The sequence below is a fragment of the Odocoileus virginianus genome, chromosome 8, assembly GCF_023699985.2.
Source record: "Odocoileus virginianus isolate 20LAN1187 ecotype Illinois chromosome 8, Ovbor_1.2, whole genome shotgun sequence".
NCBI lineage: Eukaryota > Metazoa > Chordata > Mammalia > Artiodactyla > Cervidae > Odocoileus > Odocoileus virginianus.
Genome location: NC_069681.1, coordinates 72,615,611 through 72,635,618, shown reverse-complemented (window position 1 = coordinate 72,635,618; position 20,008 = coordinate 72,615,611). Strand labels below are relative to the sequence as shown.

The 20,008-nt window shown below is 40.5% G+C and overlaps 1 protein-coding gene and 1 non-coding gene across 2 annotated transcripts in view; one reads left to right on the top strand and one right to left on the bottom strand.

Moving 5' to 3' along the window:
* ATP8A2 (ATPase phospholipid transporting 8A2) overlaps positions 1–20,008 on the bottom strand; it is a 447,047-nt gene that overhangs the window by 292,481 nt on the left and 134,558 nt on the right. The window contains exon 24 of the mRNA XM_070471693.1: positions 15,807–15,871. Coding sequence (XP_070327794.1) covers positions 15,807–15,871 — 65 coding nt within the window. The remainder of the gene's footprint in view (positions 1–15,806; positions 15,872–20,008) is intronic.
* On the top strand, positions 9,081–9,152 carry TRNAE-UUC (transfer RNA glutamic acid (anticodon UUC)). Its single transcript has one exon. It is a non-coding gene; the product is annotated as a tRNA-Glu (tRNA).

The following is a 20,008-nucleotide window of genomic DNA, read 5'->3' as shown; positions in this document are numbered from 1 at the left end:
ATATTCTCAATCTATTTAATACATTGCCTGATGAGGCAGCTACCAGTCACATGTGGTAAGTTACACACAAATTCAGGAGAATAAAAAGTTGAGCTCCTTGGGCACACTGGCCTAGGGCATGAAGAGCACGGACGAACATTCCTGCAGGAGGGGACGCTGCTCCTGTAAGTTCTGAAGACCCGTTATTCCCCCTGCAAAGATCACATGTGTTTTTCTCTTACTGAACAATTACCTGGGGAAAGTTACTCTCTTGCTGGGTCAGAAACTGAAAAGGAAATTGCTCTCAGCTCCCGTGGTCTCTGAAAACCCACCATCAACAATTCAAGATGCTGTGATTAAGCTCCGATGAGAGAGGCCCTTCACCATGAAGCCTGCGGTCTCCAGCACAGCCTAAGTCTCCATACCCAGACTTAATCCCCAGGAAACACTCCCAAGTCACTCCCAAGAGCAGTCACCACTTGTGCAAGTTAAAATGAAGGAGGAAAAAGAGAACTCGAACAACTTCTCAATAAATGATGCACTGGCCTTTGGTATGTCTGGGGGATTCGTAAACACCCTGTTCGCCAGCCAATCAGCAAGCTGGAGCGCTCAGTCATCACTCCGTTTATCCGATTATCACCAAAATGCACAACTAAGCGGCGGATTTTACGTGTATCAACATAAGGGCTGCCTCCAGATTTCCTGCAGAGTCTTTCCCTCCAGGAAATACCTGGAAGAGCTTTCTATTCATCAGAGGACATGAGCACTGCTAGCTGAGTGAGCAAAGCAAAGCTCCGGCACTTAAAATTGTTTGCCTGGAGCTAAGCTTCATCCATGAAGCATGAAGGAGGAACACGCCTGTGTGTAAAATGAGGATTACGGCTGGGACACACTGGCCAGGAAACTGATGCTGGAAAGTCAGTGTGACACCAAATAAATGTCGTCAGATAAAGAGGGAAAGGGCATAGAGTCCTCTGATTGGCCATCTCTACGGAGACCTGCCACTTCTTTTGGACACACGACAGTAACTAGACCTGGCCTGTGGGACTCACACGGTGGGTTTGAGTTATAAATTGTCCCATGAACACATTATTTCCCACTAATTGTGAGCAAAACTGGAAATGTTTCAAGGCCACAAAATTAAAGCTCTGAACCTCCTAGCTTCAGCTTTATGTGACCATATGGTCTCCATTCACTTAGAAATAAAACCCTGGAAGGCAAGCACTGAAACACCCTACGCCTGGTTTTCCCTCCCAGTTCCCTGCTCAAGGAAGGGGGGAAAAGTGTCTTTAATAGCGTGAGGGTGGTGCAGGTCTATGACAGAATAATAAGAATCGCTTTCTTTGAAAGAAATTGCCAACACAAAGCTTTCAGTTCCATAAATACATCACCCTTTCTAAAGTCGGTGATTTTTGTCATAAAATTAAACTGGCTGCCACATGAACTGCAATATTATATTCTCCCTTCCCTGCATATCTTAAGTTCTCTCTCAAATATCAAAATAATAAAATTATTACTAAAAATGCTGTGATAGAAAGAAGAACATCCTCCTACACTTCAAACATTTAACAGCATCAGACGGGGCGGCACAGTCTGTGACCGACCGCCACTGAGCCTGGCTGGACCTTCCTGGGCACCATCCCTCTGGTTGATTGCAATACCCAGGTGTTGGCCTCTCGGGATCCTCATCATCTTTCCTTTTTACCAATTTTTATTTCTTTCAGTTTTTTCTTTCCTTAATGCTAATTCCTTCAGTCGAATTATACGACAGGCCCTCTAGCCCAGGAGCCACTCACTCTCATTAAGATAATGTCACACAGCTCTGTTTTGATCCTGTGTTAACTAATCACACTGCATTTTCAAGTTCTAGAATGTCTAGGATAGTCCTGTCTCCTCCTTGTGTACGAGGGCCCCACGTGACCTGCCAAATGCTTTCCTGCTTCTGGACCTCACCCAGCAAATCCCTCGGTGGGGGTGGAATAAAGGTAAATACCCATTTGCTCAGTCCACATGCTCCTCCCCTGGCCCTATGCCAGCATTGCTGGGTCTCGGGCAGAAGGCCAGCTCCTCACGATGGACCCTCTTGAGCATCCTACAGAAAGGTGCTCTCCTTTACCCCCCAAACCACTCAATACACCAGCCTGTCACCTGCCCTTCAAGGCACTTACACTGTCTTGTTGACTCATTTATCCACCCACCTCCCTCCAACTACATGAGGCGTTCCCTTCAAGCACCTCCGTGTCCTTTATAACCTCTTATTCCATGTCACCTAAAACTACACCCAACAGGTGCTCAATAAATTTATTAAACTGAAGAATTCAACCTCTTTTAATGAGCAGCCGATCATCACCCCTTGAACATGGGTTGAAAGATCAAAACCACGATAGACTTGATCTTTGACTATAAGATATCTGAAACCTCAACATAGCAGAGACATAGTTTAAAAAAATGGTCAGACATAGGGAATGGACATCTGGACACGGGGAGGGCAGGGGAGGGTGACATGAATAAACAGAGTAGGACTCAACGCGTATACACTACCGTGTGTGAAATAGATAGCTAGTGGGAAGTTGTCGTATAGTACAGGGAGCTCAGCTCGATGCTCTGTGATGACCTGGAGGGGTAGGGGGGGGGGTGTGGGAGGGAGATACAAGAGGGAGGGGATATATGTACACGTGTAGCTGATCCCGTATATTGTACAGGAGAAACTAACACAGCACTGTGGAGTAATTATCCTCCAATAAAAAATAACAACATTTAAAAATAAAATTAAAAATAAATTGGAGCCAGGAGAGCCAGTGTCAGCAATTCTACTTAGTGGTGTGACCATGGCTAAGTCACTTCTGAGCCCAATACACCCATGTGTGAGAGGGAGACAGAGCTGCCAGGAGAGTTAAACAGGAACTGAGTTATATACCAATGTGCACTTTTCGGTTCATAAGTCATTTAATTTCTGGATACTCGGAGCTCAACCCAAAAATCAAAGCAAGAGTCAAACAGTTCAAGAAACCTCAGCTTTTCCGGACCTGCGAAGGAATCAAATCTCCCCTCTTAGGAAGGATCCCACACCTCACACACAAGTGCCTGGCAGCAAAGCTGTAAGGAGACACCTATCACCTGGCATCTCCAAGACCCTCCTCCCCACTGCTCCACGGATGGTGGATCCCACAAGAAAGCATAATTCAGGCATCTCTGAATTGCTGAGGTTTGTGCAGTTTTAAAGACCTGAGGGCTCATTTAGCAGCCGGAGTTCAATCACTGTAGCAGCACAGGTAATTTTGGCCAATCACTTCACACCATGCAGGGAACTCTGGGTGCGAAGAGCCAAGTATTTTAAGTCCTACTCACATGACTGTGCTTCAACACCCTTTTCATTAAACGATGTCTTCAAGGACTGCATTTGAGGGACTGATAAAGAAGGAGTTTCTCTCAAAGGGAACTCTACTACACAGTCGGTGGGAATGTAAATTGGTGCAGTCACTATGGAAAACACTATGGAAGATCCTCAAAAAACTAAAAATAGAGCTCCCATATGATCCTGCAATCCCACTCTTGGGCGTACTGCTGCTGCTGCTGCTGCCAAGTCGCTTCATTCGTGTCCAACTCTGCGCAACCCCATAGACGGCAGCCCACCAGGCTCCCCCGTCCCTGGGATTCTCCAGGCAAGAACACTGGAGTGGGTTGCCATTTCCTTCTCCAATGCATGCAAGTGGCAAGTGAAAGCAAAGTCGCTCAGTCGTATCCGACTGTTTGTAACCCCATGGACTGTAGCCTATCAGGCTCCCCTGTCCATGTGATTTTCCAGTCAAGAGTAATGGAGTGAGTTGCCATTTCCTTCTCCACCTGGGCGTACACCCAGAAAAAAATAAAATTCAAGAAGATACATGCATCCCTAAGTTTACAGCAGCACTACTGACAACAGCCAAGACATGGAAACAAGCTAAACATCCACTGACAGATGCACGGATAAAGAAGATGTGGTACAGATGTACAATGGAATATTACTCAGCCATAAAAAGATGAAACAATGCCATCTGCAGCAACATGGACGGACCTAGAGATTCTCACACAAAGGGAGCTCAGAAAGACGAAGAAAATACCATATGAAATTACATATAAGCAAAATCTAAAATATGACACAAATAAACTTATCTACAAAACAGAAATAGATTCACAGACATAGAAAGCAAACTTATGCTTGCCAAGGGAGGGAGGAGAGGTGGGGGAGGGATGGGTTGGGAGTTTGGGAATAGCAGATGCAAGCTATTATATATAGGCTAGATAAACAAGGCCTTATTGTACAGGACAGGGAATTATATTCAATGTCTTTTGATAAACCATGGTGGTAAGGAATATGAAAAAGAGTGTGTGTGTGTATATATATATATATATGTATATACATGTGTATGTATAACTGAATCATTTTGCTTTACAGCAGAAACTAACACAATGTTGTAAATCAAGTATATTTCAAAAAATAATTTAAAAAAAAATGGAAACAAAAAGAACAGGGTTTTGTCTTCTTAAAGAACACTTTGTCTCTTGATGACTAGACCCCAGTTGAACTCAGACTAGTTTAATTTGGGGGCTGAGGGATGCATATTACAATATATTCTTTAAACTTCAATGGCTCATAATTTATAGCAAAGACATTTAATTGAGAATATCTCTAACAGATTTACACACAAATGTTTAAATGAGAAAATCCTGGCAAATCCATTTTTCTCTTACATGATGACTTAGGTCTGTAATGACCCTATAGGAACTCCTATAAACATTTGTTTCAGATTATTTCACCCCTTCCCAAAGTATCGGAGCGGGGAGAAGGGTAGGAAGGGGGGGCAGGACAAGATTCATTGCTTTTCTAGGTTTCAAAATATAATAATTTTATATCTCAACATTACCAGTTTTTTAAAAAGCTTTCACTGAAGTGTAGTTGATTTACAAAGGTGTGCTCCTTTCGGCTAGACAGCAAAGGGATTCCGTCATACATATACAGGCATTTTTCTCATGCTCTTTCCCACTGTGGTTTATCACCGGATATTGAATATAGTTCCTGCGCTCTACAGTGGGACCTTGCTGTTTATCCATCTTACATGTAACAGCTTGCGTCTGCCAACCCCACACTCGCAACCCTTCCCTCCCCTACCTCCCCTTCTCCTCGGCAACCACAGGTCTCTTCTCTAAGGTCCATGATGCTGTTTGTTTCACGGAGGCTCATTTGTGTCATGTTTCAGATTCCACACACAAGGATATCATGTGGGATTTGTCTTTCTCTCTCATCAGCACCCCCACGGCTTTGTGACACCCTCTCTCCTGGCTTCTGCTCACCATCACCCCTCACAAGACTGCTTACGTCACTGGTTCTTTCCGTTTCTTTTCTCTCCATTAGGCACTAAACAGGCCAGCTGCCCAAAATCTGCTTAGCTCCGCTTACACATCTCACACTTGCCACATAAATTCCTCGAACATCTTGATTTATAAAAATAACACAGGGGCAAGGTGTAATTGAATCATGTCCACAGGACAAAATTCAAAGCCCACTGTGGATTTTAAAGACAAACTTTGGGGTAAATTTGCTCTAGATTCAGTACAAACTTGTTCTCTACGATTTCTAATTTTGACAACCAATACTTCAAAAGAACCAGATTTTCAAATATCTCGAGGGGAACCCATTGTTATATAAGCAATTGCACCTGCCACCCACCCCCAAATTTCCTCACATGTATCAAGACTGGATTTGATAAATATCAACATTAGCTGGAATGATTAAAAAAATGGACTTTGGGGTCTGACCAAAAAAACTATGAAGATCTCTGTCCATAACGACTCTCGTTAGGAAGAACATAGATTACACAGTAAGGTTTTTTTTTTCTCTAGAATTCAATCTTTTATTTGAATAAGTATTTTACATCATTTATTCATTGCCATTATGTAGATTTTGATACAAATTCAGAATTAGAAATGACCTAATGGAGTTCCTATAGAAAGAGCGAACAGAAAATGTATTTTGTCCCATGAACTAAATTTATGGTAAGTATTTTCCACATGAATGCAATTTAAAACAAAATGTATGAGCTTACTTAAGGAAAGAATTCCTCTTTTACTATCTCAAAACTTTGAAACAAAAATAAAACTCCATGTTCCAGTATGTCTCATAATACAGAAATAAGACTGAATGATGGTGAATTTAACTGTATGTGAATTAGATTTTGGTAAAAAATGAAAGTGCATTAAATAAAACCTAAGACAATTATACTTAAGAGAAAGCAACTGATCTCTCTGTTCTGCAAAATCCCTCAAGAATTTCCAAGATTGACATTTATAAGCATTATTAGCCCAAGATAATACTTGAGGAGTTAAACATACTAATTTTAAAAATCCAAGACAAAAAAAAATATATAAAAAAATAAAAAATAAAAATCCAAGACAATAGCAAGTAAGCACCAAGTAGCAAAACAGGTTGTGGAAAATAAAAAAAGTGAAGTAAACTGATTTAGTCTAGTTCTAATTAAGTCTAATGGTTAATTTGTCATCCAACGTCTCCACCAACACTCAGCCCAGGGACTAAGAAATCTGATATTTGACACGTAAGTAGGTTTTATACTTACTAATGCACAAAACAAGTTATATTGAGAGCATCTTTCCTTATTATTAAGTAAATATTTCTTGATGCATCTCAAGGTACCTTCTTGTGAACTGGAGAGGAGAGCAGACGTGAGAGTAAGTAGGATAAGACGCCTTCCCTGGGGATGCTGAGCCTAGAGTGGAGGACGCTGGGACCAGTCCCACTAACATAGCAAGAGGAGCAATAAAACAGAGGCCAGACAGCAACACTGATAATCCTTCCACAGGGCCACGGCTCAACCCTCACCGTAACGCCCTCAAACCAGCTCCCCGTCACAATGATCACACATTCCTTGAGGACTCTTTCATTTATTTAGGTCTCTTTTCCCCTATAGTTTCATACAATTTTACTGAAATAAAATTAAAATATCATCATTGGAGCCAAGACATGGAAGCAACATACATGTTCATTGACAGAACGGATAACAAAGATGTGGTGCATATATACATGAAATATAACTCAGTCATTAAAAAGAAGGAAATGATGCCATTTGGACGGATGCACCTAGAGAGTATCATATGAAGGGAAATCAGTGAAAGACAAATACCATATGATATCACTTATATGTGTGATCTAAAATATGACACAAATGAACTCATATGACAAAACAGAACCAGACTCATAGACATAGAAAACAAACTTAAGGTTACCAAACAGGAAAGGCAGGAGAGGGATAGATTAGGAGGTTGGTATTAACAGATACAAGCTACTATATATGAAAAAGATAAATGACAAAGTCCTACTATATAGCACAAGGACCTATATTCAATATCTCATAATAAACTATAATGGAAAAGAATATAAAAAGGAATATATATATATAACTGATTGCTTTGATGCACAGCAAAAACTAACATAGCTTTGTGAATTAACTATACTTCAATAAAAAGTAATGTCATCATTGGTTTACTGATTTCCAACGTTCCCCCTTGATGACAGGTACCAAGCAAGAGCATTCACAGTGTCTACTTGGAACATTTGATTCCATTATTCTATTTAAAAGGGAGGAAAAGGCTGTTTAGTCTTAAGATTTCTATCAACCATAAAGCAATTTCTGCTTGAAAACTATTTCCAAACAACATGAGGGTTTCCAACTAATATCTATTTCCCACTCTTCAACTTGTAGGCTATCATCATGTTATATTTCAAATTGATACTATATCCCCAGGTACTACTGAATACATTCAGTATTAATCTAGGCTTTATCACTCATTTTACACTTTCTTTGCTTTTTAGTCTGCTGTGCAACTTAGGTCTTCCACCCAAGGCCATTTTCTTTCTGTACAAAATACAAACTTCAACTTCTCAGCCCTAGTTCTGTGAGTACTCTGCACCAGACAGGTGAGAAGAACCCTGTGTCAAGCCCACAGGAAGCTAGGTTCGCCCCGGCTCACTCAGATTCCTAGGCTATGGCCATGAAGGCCTTCAGGACAAGGCTTCGGTTCTTCCTTCAGTTTTATCTGAGAACTCCTCACCTGTCTTCTCTTCAACATGTATAAAAATATTAATTCAACAGCCTTACTTATTTTCAGCAGGAGAGCTGGTTAAGCTTACACCAATCACAACGAGAAACAAGAAATAGCTTCAGTTTTAAAGTTCAAAAAGGAATCTCTTTCCCCACTGCCACCCAAATATCCATCCAAGTTCATACCATCTTTCAGCTCCTACACATTTTCTACAGGACAGGCAACAAGCCCTAGATTCTCAACCTGCTTTTGTGATGATGGCATACTTACATGCTGGCCACTTGCATGCAATTTCCAGACCAGTAATCAATTTCTGTATTGTTTAAATTCATAATATAAAACATAGGAACATATAAATTAACTAATATAAATAATGTGTCATGAGGCAGAGGGGTTCAATAGGCTACATGGGTAGAAACGGTTGAATTTTAAACAAACATGCATCACACCACCAAGTGCTATTTTGCAAAACAGTTAGAAACCCACTCCTTTCTTTACCCATCGTGTATATTTTAAGTCTAGATAATAAGGTTGATGAGGGGAAGGTCACAGAAGCTAAGAGTGAAGGAAGAGGGGTGTTTCTGAAAATCTTCTCACCAGATCACACTCACTTTTTTAAATTCTAAAGTAATGAAGAAAAACCATGGGAAAATATAAGTAATTCAGTAAATTGCATGATTCTAACAAAAATAAATTCAAGAAATCCATACAGAAAACCACAATAAACAATAAAGTTGGAAAAAAAAAAAAAAAACAAAGTTGAGGTAACACCAACAAAGAATCAGGTTGGTAAGCAAATATCTTGTCCTTGTCTCGGCACCCAACTTAAGAGTTTTTGTCAGATGAACCAATTTTCAGTTCTATTTGGCCAAACCCTTCAAATAAACCCACTTACAAAACTAGTCTGTAAATTCTCAATGGAAAGAACTGAAATATTGAAAAGTGCTTATAATTCAGATTCAATGGAACATAAAATCCCAGAATTTAAATAAAGATATCAAGGGAATTTCCTGATGGTCCAGTGGTTAGGACTTGGTGCTTTCACTGCTGAGGCCCAGGTTCAATCCCTGGTCAGGGAATTAAGATCCCACAAGCCACAAGGTGCAGTCAAAAAAATAATAATATATAAAAACAATCAACTTCTAAAACTAAAACCTAATATCTAAATACTGCAAATGCCACATAAATAACAAGGAAAAGACCTTCAAATTAATCTATTAGACAATGATAAAGAAATTGTACATGGTCATGGAATAATAACTCTCTGTACAATTATAGTCAAAAAATTAACTTCAAAATTAATTGAAACTGGTTTTACATTCCACTTGGCATCATAGCTTTTGCTATTTCCATACAAATGCAGCAAGATTTTTAGTCCTACATGAATCTCCTTGTGGAGATTCATCAGTTGAGCCTTGTCTACTAGTAAGACTATAATTAAACTGTACAGTAAGCTATTTATACGTCTGAAATAATTTCCTTCTCAAGATACAGCAGGCTTCAGCTTTATTCTGCAAAATCATTGTCAATGACATATTTAATCTCGAGGTTACTGCTTAAATTACATGTGCACCGCCCTCTAAGCCTAGATCCTGGCTGGAGGCTGGCAGCAGCTGCCACACGTGTCAAAGGGTTACTATGATTACCTTCAATAGGAGCCATATGTGCTTGGTTGGCCACAGCAATTTGTCCCCTACAACCTAATTCAATCTATCAGATTTGTTAATTTTTTTTTTTTTTTAAAGGAACAAAGAGTGATTCCTAGGATTCGTGATTCAGAAACAGAAAATAAACGTTCCAGAGGTGTGGGCAGCCTAGAAGTTCTTTCTGGATCCCCAACAGGTAACTTCAGGGACTCAAAGAATCTGATGAGATAAGCTATCCCAAATACTGCTCTTAAAATTTCAGTTTCATTAAGTGGTCACTGAAGAATGGCAACAAAGAAGGATTCGTCTTCATTTATCTGGGGGAAAAGAACTGCTTTAGAAACCATTTACCCACAAAGAAAAAAAAAAAAAAAGGAACACCGAAAAGGTATGGAGAGCATGTGGAGTCCACAATCCTTAAGAAGAAAATGAGGTTCCACACACTGACAACATAATTCGTCACACAGGCCCCAGAAGTTCTTGTGAGAAATCAGAGTGGAGGAGCACACTGAAAACTTTCCCCAAGCAGTCAGGAAGCAGTACGAAAAAGACCCACTAAGAGGTGACTGTCAGCCTTCGGCAAAGATAATGGGAAACTGACATCTTTTCGTGCCATCCACGGAAATGGGGTTTGGAGTCATGGAAACCTGTACACACGCCTGGAGGAGGAGTGTGTGGTGGAACCACCCCAGAAAGAAGCATCACCTGGGGACACAGTGGGTGTGCACATTGAGTAGTTAGACTTGCTCCTCAGTGCAGGGGGCACGGAGATCACATGCGTGCAACGTTCTCAGCAGCACTCACAACAACACAAAAATGGAAACTCAATCCGACACATCTACCACCAAGTTTTCAACGCTGTTCGGCAACGAGCTAGAAGTAGACTGATCAGCATGAGTCAGTGTCAAAAACACAGGTGAAAACAGCAAACTGCACAGAGATACATAAAATACGATCTCAAAATTAAAGCTTCAACACAAGGTTTGACATAGCTTATAGATACACGCGTGGATGGCAAAGGAACCCAAAGGTTTTAGACCATGGATAAAGGAGAACTAATGAAGCTTCAATCATCTGTAATGTTATGTTTCTTTAAAAAGTTATCTAGCAACCCAGGACATCTAGGCAATAACAGGATATCTAGCAATAAAAGGGACTCCTGGCGGGAACATGCTATCTCTCTACTGTAGAGAAAATGAGTCCATCATTGACTGTGAATAATACAGTTATTTGACAGAGGATTTCAGTAGATGCACCTTATCAAGTTAAGTGCACACGTACTCCAGGATTTAAAGTTCGTTGCTGTTGTTGGTTAAAGATAAATACTAAATTTTTTTCTACATCCAATTGGATGACTGTATTATTTTTATCTGTTAATGAGGTAAAGTATATTAACAGCAGATTTTTCTCAAGAAAACACATGCTTACAGCCTTGGAATTAAACCTAACTGTATCATATGTCTGATTTCTTTTGTATTATTGGATTTGGTTTGTTGATCTTTTATCAAAGAATGTTACCTCTCCGTTCACAGTTGAGACTGATCTGCAATTTTTCTTTACCATTCTGCCCCTATTGCTTTTGATCCAAAGGTTACTTCAAACATCAACCTACACTGAAAAGTATTGACTTTTTTTGGTATTTTTTTGGAAGACTTTTTATAAAATTGGAACTGTTTGTTCTTTTAATTCTTGACAAAACTAGAGTATAATATATTCTCTTTGGAGGAAAAATCAGAAGTCATGACACTATTCCTTTAATGGTTGTAGGGTTATTCAGGTTTCCTATTTCCTCGAGTCTGAAGTTTTATGTTTTTCCTAGGTAATTACCCATTTCATCTAAGCCTCAAATTTATTTACACAGAGTCATTCATATTATTCTAATCACTGCTGTCTCTACCTGGAGTTATTTCTCTTTTCTCATTCCTAACATTTTTTTTCCCTGACCAGCTTTGTGTGTGTTAATCTCATTAGTCTTTTTAAAGAATCCACTTTCAGTTTTGTTGATCTTATCTTGCTCTTTTGCTAACATCTTAAATTGTATGAATAGCTTATTAATTTTAACTATTTCTTCTTTTATACGATAAGCAGTGATAGTACAAATTTCTCTGGGAAATTCAAATCCCACAGATTTTGATACAAAGTATTTTTAAATCATTCTAAGTATTTTCTAATTTCCAATGTGATTTCCTCTCTGACTCTTGAATTATTTATGAGTGTAGTTTTTAAATTTCCAAGAGGACAGATTTTTATGAGTGTGAAAGACCCTCAGTCGTGTCTGACTCTTTGCGACCCCATGGACTGTAGTCCATGGAGTTCTCCAGGCCAGAATACTGGAGTGGGTAGCCTTTTCCTTCTCCAGAGGATCTTCTTAACCCAGGGATCAAACCCAGGTCTCCCACATTGCCAGTGGATTCTTTACCAGCTGAGCCACCAGGGAAGTTTTATAATAAACTTTTTTTAAATCACTGATTTGTTGGTGTGGGGCCTTGGATTCACAGAACAAGCCAAATGATAACCAATTCTCTGAAATGTCATGAAGACTTTCTTTATGACACATAGAGTCATTTTTGGAAAATACTTAATCATTATTGACCAAAGAGGTATTATGGCCACAAGTGTTAGTGTTTATAAAATCCCCTGGTCAATAAATGTGTTAAGAACATGAGTACAAAGAGACAGATATATGTACGTGAATGGGGCACACTCACATCTATGTATGTGTGACCTGTGTGTGTACTATCTACAGCTGCTTTCTCATTAAAGGGGGAGAAAAGAGCAGCTGTGACCTAGAGCCTAAAATATTTGCCATCTCATCCTTCGCCAAGACAGCTCATGAATCCCCCTTAGCATCTTACCTTACACTTCTCCTTTGTGGCAACTGTCACAAAAAAAGCTTAATTAAGTCAATACTAAATGGCTGTTTTCTCAGCTAAAATATAAACCTGAGAGTAGAGAATACACTGTAATTTATTGCTGTGTCTGCAATTCTAGCAATCTCCCTGGCCTACTAAGAACACTCAAATATCTGTTGATTTCATATAAATTCTGAAGTTAAATATGTGCTTTTCTGTTTTCTTATCAGTATCAGTATACTCTTTTATTTGCTTTTACTTTATCACATCTGTAAAGAGGAAAGCTCTATATTTTTAAAATCAGCATTTCTAAACCTGTATTGCTATCACAAGAGTTACTCATCAAAAAAGAAACTCAGTGGTTAAATAAGTTTGGTTAACAAAATATTCTATATTACCCTCTGCCTGACTCACAGTGTGATAAGCATATTAAAGATCGCACAAAACTTATGGTAGGGAAATGTACTTAATTATTTATAAATCTGGATCTCCCCCTCAAATTAGCCAAAGATTCTACTTCTCTCTTAGTGCTTCTTAACATTTCAAAAAACATTGTTTTAGAAGATGCAGCAATAGCACACAATGGAACTAGAATGGGGTCAGTTTCCCTCTGATCACGGAGGGCAAAGGAGCAGACAGCCAACCGTTGAGGGTTCATGGACCATTTGTTCTGTTTTGCAATTACTTATATTTACCACTGACAATATGTAAATGACTGTCTTCCAATAAAACTTTATTTAAAAAACAGGTAGTCAAATCCCTATGTTGTGTAACAGGAACTAACAGTGCTATAGGTCAATTATATTTCAAAACCAACTCATAGAAAAAGATCAGATTTGCGGGCACCAGAAGTGGGGGATCGGGGAGGGGGAAGTGTAGGAAGGTGGTCAGAAGCTACAAACTTCCAGTTGTAAAGTAAATAAGTACTAGGGATGGAATGCACAACATGATAAATATAATTTATTTATTAACTGCTGTTAAGTTACATATGAAAGTTTGTTAAGAGTAAATCCTAAGAGTTCTCATCACAAGAAATATTTTTTCTACTTAATTTTGTATTTAGGAGATGACATTCACTCAGTGTATTATGGTCATCATTTCATAATGCAGGTAAGTAATTTTGCTGAACACCTTAAATGGATACAGGGTCGCATCCGACTCTTTGCAACTCCATGGTCTGTAGCCTGCCAGGCTCCTCTGTCCATGGAATTCTCTAGGCAAGAATGCTGGAGTCAGTAGCCATTCCCTTTCCTGGGGAATCTTCCTGACCTAGGGATTGAACCCAGGTCTCATGCACTGCAGGCAGATTCTCTATTGCCTGAGCCGCCAGGGAAGCCCAACGTGTACAGTGCTGTATGTCAATTATGTCTTAATAAAACTGAGAGAAATAAAAAGTGGTAAGCTTAGATTCGGACCAATGGCCAGAAATTGCTGACCCCTGCACAAATGGACTGAAAATGACCTACACTGTCTTCCAATACAGTAGCCACTAGCCACACGTGTTCATTTAAATTACTTGAAATTGATAGTTCCTTAATCAAGCTGGTTACGTTTCAAGTAATTAATAACCACTTATGGCAAGCGACTATTGCCATGAACAGCAGAGAATAACATTTTAACTTCTCATTAACCCTTACAGAAAGTTTTCTCTCTTTTTTTTATATGTCGCTTTATTTTACACTGAAAATTTAAGTTCTGGGTAATAAGAGAAAAGAGTACCTCAATAAAATAATGTTCAGATCAAATGAATAAGTTCACATGAACTAAAACATCTTCCATGAGGTTTATGATTCTAATTTAAGTGGAAGAAGTAGATGGTTACACCGGGAGAAGGAGACAGTGGTTAACTTAAGAATTTCCCCAATGAGAGCAGACAGCTCATCTCTAAGAAAGAAGACTCCTATTCCTACTTACTAATATAGTAAGCTTGGGTTTTTATCTGCCCAGGGGTTCTTTTTCTTCAACATGTTCTTGAGTCATGCACTGAAGACTGCCCTCATCTTGAAAGACTGAAAACAAAATGCTCATCCAAACAGAAGAGTGATCAGTGACACCTCTTACCATCTCTCGGTTCACTCAGCACCACAGCCCAGGGAGGAGAAGCAGAGACCATCCACATCAACTTACAAGGGGCTTCAGGGGTACAGACACCCCCTGACTTCCGCCCCTGGAATCCTCAGTGGGTACACCACATCCTGGCACTGACAGGAGGATTCACATCCCCAGTTTGCAGGTAGTACATCTCCCCCCTCTACAAGTGTAACTAACCTTAATACCTGCTCGGAGGGCTGGCATTTATATATAACGCACTGCCATGGGTGCCTGCCAGGAACAAGCTCTTGTTAAGTGACCTACAAATGGAACCTCACTGTTGAGCTCCTGGTATCTTATCAAACTGCCAAGCAGACCACTGGTGACCCTCAAATCAGCTCCCAGCCAGGGTCTTACCAGTGGCTTTAGACTGTGAGATGGCAAATAGGGGTCTCTTCCATTCTCCCTGAGCCTGTGTAACCAACTGTCATATACACAGAGACAACTCCTGACACTTGAAACTAGAAAAGAAATCCTGCAAGTCTCCATAGCAAGCAACACTTGAGCTGACCATCACTTCTTTATGGAGATCCTAACAGGAAGTCAAGCCACACTAAGACTCAGTCAGTTCAATTCAGTTCAGTCGCTCAGTCGTGTCCGACTCTTTGCGACCCCATGAATCGCAGCATGCCAGGCCTCTCTGTCCACCACAAACTCCCGGAGTTTACTCAAACTCATGCCCATCAAGTCAGTGATGCCATCCAGCCATCTTATCCTCTGTCGCCCCCTTCTCCTCCTGCCCCCAATCCCTCCCAGCATCAGGGTCTTTTCCAATGAGTCAAGTCTTCACATGAGGTGGCCAAAGTATTGGAGTTTCAGCTTCAGCATCAGTCCTTCCAATGAACACCCAGGACTGATCTCCTTTAGGATGGACTAGGACTACTCCATTATAAATGTACAACTCTAGGTGAGTAAAACAAGGCATCATCAAGGAGATCACAAAGCAATGTCCTAAACTCACTATTTTGACGTTTAAAGATACGACTTTATGCCATCCATTCATAAACAAAAACAGAAAACACACCAAGTAGTTTCAGTCGCTTTTCAGTAAAATTAATAAACACTGTTTATCAGCCATACTAGATAAAATAAACAAAAGGTTTAACACAATTATATCAAATATAAGTTTTGAAAAGCTACTTACGTCCAAAGAATCCTCCTTCAGTAGGATAAGGGCCATGTTCTGTGATACCAACCGGCAGGAATAACCTAGAGTGAAAAAAAGAACAAGATATGTGAATTAACCATCCCCTCCAGGAACGCACCATGTTCAGAGTGACCTGAATTCAGTCCCCCTCCTGCACCTGACTGATGACCATGTTAAGCCTACGGGCTCACGCAGAGGAACCGAGCAGAGCTTGCCCCATGCGGCTCAAGAAGGTCTCCATAACTAATGACTGAAAGAGCAATAAACACTTGTCAGTTTTCTGTGGATCTTCCCTTATCCCTGTTATCCTTGTAGAACAGTAGGATGAGCTCTGGGTTCTCTAGAACAACAGCAAACACTTCAGGAGACAAATGGAACCCAAAAGTCCTCCTCAATCACCATAAATGCGCCTACCGTGACATTAAGTCCCTCACCTGCTTGGGACTTCCCTGGAGGCTCAGATGGCAAAGAATCTACCTGCTAATGCAGGGGACCCGGGTTCGATCCCTGGGTTGGGAAGATCCCCTGGAGAAAGGGATGGAAACCCACTCCAGTATTCGTGCCTGGAGAATCCCATGGACAGAGGAGCCTGGCAGGTTACAGTCCGTGGGGTCACAAAGAGTCAGACACGACTGAGTGACTAACACTTTGACTTTTACTTCAATCCTCACACAGGTTTCTAAGGAATCCTATGATACACAGAGTTACTTTTCCCGGGGAAACTCAAAGCAATCCCATTTCAAAAATTAAATGAGCTTTAAAAAATGTTTGGAATAAGAGTATCTCAGTGCTAATTCTTAATAATTCCCATTGCATTTTAAACAACAGTACCTCTCCTCTGTAGGTTAATTTAAGCCAGGTACTCTCCCACTTTTCCTCCTAGAAGCTGAATATATTTCTATGAAGCTCTTTCCTACTCAGACTTTGAGAGCCTCTTCTGACTCCTCCCCTTCAAATCCCCAGGCTCTGGGGAAGAGGAGGAGGTGGGCCTCAGTCAGTTCAGTTCAGTTCAGTTGCTCAGTCGTGTCCGACTCTTTGAGACCCCATGAATCGCAGCACGCCAGACCTCCCTGTCCATCACCAACTCACGGAGTTTACTCAGACTCATGCCCATCGAGTCGGTGATGCCATACAACCATCTCATCCTCTGTCACCCCCTTCTCCTCCTGCCCCCAATCCCTCCCAGCATCAGGGTCTTTTCCAACGAGTCAACTCTTTGCATGAGGTGGCTAAAGTACTGGAGTTTCAGCTTCAGCATCAGTCCTTCCAATGAACACCCACGACTCATCTCCTTTAGGATGGACCGGTTGGATCTCCTAGCAGTCCAAGGGACTCTCAAGAGTCTTCTCCAACACCACAGTTCAAAAGCATCAATTTTTCGGCACTCAGCTTTCTTCACAGTCCAACTCTCACATCCATACACGACCACTGGAAAAACCATAGCCGTGACCAGACGGACCTTTGTTGGCAAAGTAATGTCTCTGCTTTTTAATATGCTGTCTAGGTTGGTCATAACTTTCCTTCCAAGGAGTAAGCGTCTTTTAATTTCATGGCTGCAGTCACCATCTGCAGTGATTTTGGAGCCCAAAAAAATGAAGTCTGACACTGTTTCCACTGTCTCCCCAGTGACACTGTCTCCACTTCCCATGAAGTGATGGGACCAGATGCCATGATTTTAGTTTTCTGAATGTTAAGCTTTAAGCCAACTTCTTCACTCTCCTCTTTCACTTTCATCAAGAGGTTTAGCCAACCCTAAGTCCAAGGGTGTTTATAGGGGCCCTGGGCTTTCTTTCAAATCACCCTGCTCAAGAGAGCTGGCAACAACATGCATTCACCACCAGCCCCTACTCACTTGATCTCATTGAGAAAAGGCAAGAAGAGAGTCCTCCCACCTAGAAAAGTGGCCCTTACAGCAATAATGGACCACTGACCACAGAAACAGGGAATAAGTTATCAGCATGAAGGACATCACCCTTCATGCAAGGATGCAGGTAACCATCACATGAAGGGCCTTAACCCATGCCGTTCCCTGGGCAACAGGGGCCAGGGCTCTCCTCTACAGAAGAGCCAAAATAACCCTTCCCACAGATGCTGTATTTATTAGAAAAGACAACAGGTATTTAATGGATGAACAAGTCACAGAGCTACTGTGCGTATATGCTCAATTCTACCCAGCAGGCTCTCTTTTCATCCTCAGGAAGCACTACTAAAAGGCACAAAATAGAACTCAAGACAGACTAAAATTAAGATGAGAAAAACCTTGGGGTTTTTTTTGGGGGGGGGGGAGTGATAAATATTTTTGTTTATTTTGGAATATATGAAATATAATCTTCACAAATGATGGTCATTTAACAAGAATATTTAGCAGCCATCTCAGAACACAAATTTTCAAGCACGAAACTACAGCTTTTTATCCAATGGTTATTTTTTTAAGAATGCCATCAAGAATACCTAGTCCAGGCAGTTAATAACAGTTATCTCAAGGGAATGAGACTATTTTGCTGGTTATAACCGCCACATATTATTAATGTTTTTATGAAAACAACTAAGTCAAAAATTATAGGACCACACAAGCAAACACCTGTTAAACCTCTAAGAGGGGGAGAGGGGAAAAAAGGGAGGAAACACAGCACCATTTTCTATGCATTTCCAAACTTGTTCAAGTCTGTGTTTTAACAATAGTGATGAGTAGAAATGAGTTTCCCAGGATGTCATTAAAAGTTCTACAGAGCAGGATAGAAATAATTGAACTTTCTTTCCCCCAAATTTTACAAATGTATTCTTCCTTCCTGTAAATTCTTGGGTGAAGTATAGAAGGGAGGTCTACATTTTATTTTCATTGACAAACAGGGATATTGAAACTTTAATCATTTTTCTTCCCTTGCCCCAGAAACTTCCAGCAACTCCACACAACAGAGACTGCTACAAATTTAGTATAACTCATGTGAAAGGATTTGCTGGTAGTTTTTGATATGAACAACAGCTGCAGAAGCAAGCTGTAATCTTTAAGCCGTCGCCTGCTGCTTGATTTTACATTTTGCAATTTAAGTCAAATGCCACTTGACAACTGAAGCTGCATAAAGATATTATGGAAAAGCTCAAAGTATTTTTCTATCCGTTGCAGGGAGAGGGTAATAAATAAAACCACTGACAGGTTCATGAATTTAAATACACAGAACTCAAGGCTTCTGAGAAGAAACAGGTTTTTTTTTTTTTTTAATTTGGAAAACGAAGCAAGATTTTGCCTAAAGAATTATCACACAGAACACTTGCTCTAGACAGACCATGGAAGTTTAACACAGTTAAATGTGACTTAGCTAATGTGGCAAATTAAATTATGTCAATCCAAGTTTGCTGTGCTTGATTTCTAATGTTTTTGGATAAAATGAGATCAACTCTTGGAGAAGAGCCAGGTATGAAATGTCAATCTACTCTTGTAAATTGAGGTCTATTCCTTTAATCTCACAATCTAACAAGACGACCGTAAAATGACTGAGGAGGGGACCTCTGGGATTTCACTCTTTACTAGGGCTGAAGTTAACAGTACACCACAAAAGTGTTGAGTCTTTCTGCTACCTGAGTAGACTCAAAGAAATCAAAATATTACAGCATCTACGGTACTTAGAGCAGGACCTGACTTTAATAAAATCATCATTCACACTAGAAAATATGACCAAACCAAACCTCTTGGAACTCACTATCACTGTCTTTTTTTTGAGGTAAGCATATATTGTCAAAGATAGCTCAACCCAAATTTCTTCAGAGACACTTTTGGAAGGTTCGTGTTCATGCTAAGTCACTTCAGACGTGTCCAACTCTTAGTGGCGCTATGGACTCTAGCCCATAGGCTCCTCTGTCCATGGGATTCTCCAGGCAAGAATACAGGAGTGGGTTGCCATTTCCTACTCCACGGGATCTTCTGGACCCAGGGATTGAACCCGCGTCTCTTACATCTCCTGCATTGGCAGGTGGGTTCTTCACCACTGCGCCACCTGGGAGGCCCTCTGGAAGGGTTAGGAACGACTGATTCCTACTAACCATAAACCTGGGTTTCACCAAACTAGCTGACAGAGGGATTCACCTTGGTCCAAATCCTCGGCAAGTGTGCTGTTTGTTCTAAATGATATCAGGTAGAATCTGGTCACTCGATGTTCGAGTGTGAGCATGTGGAACATAGCTCCAGATGTCAAAAACAAATG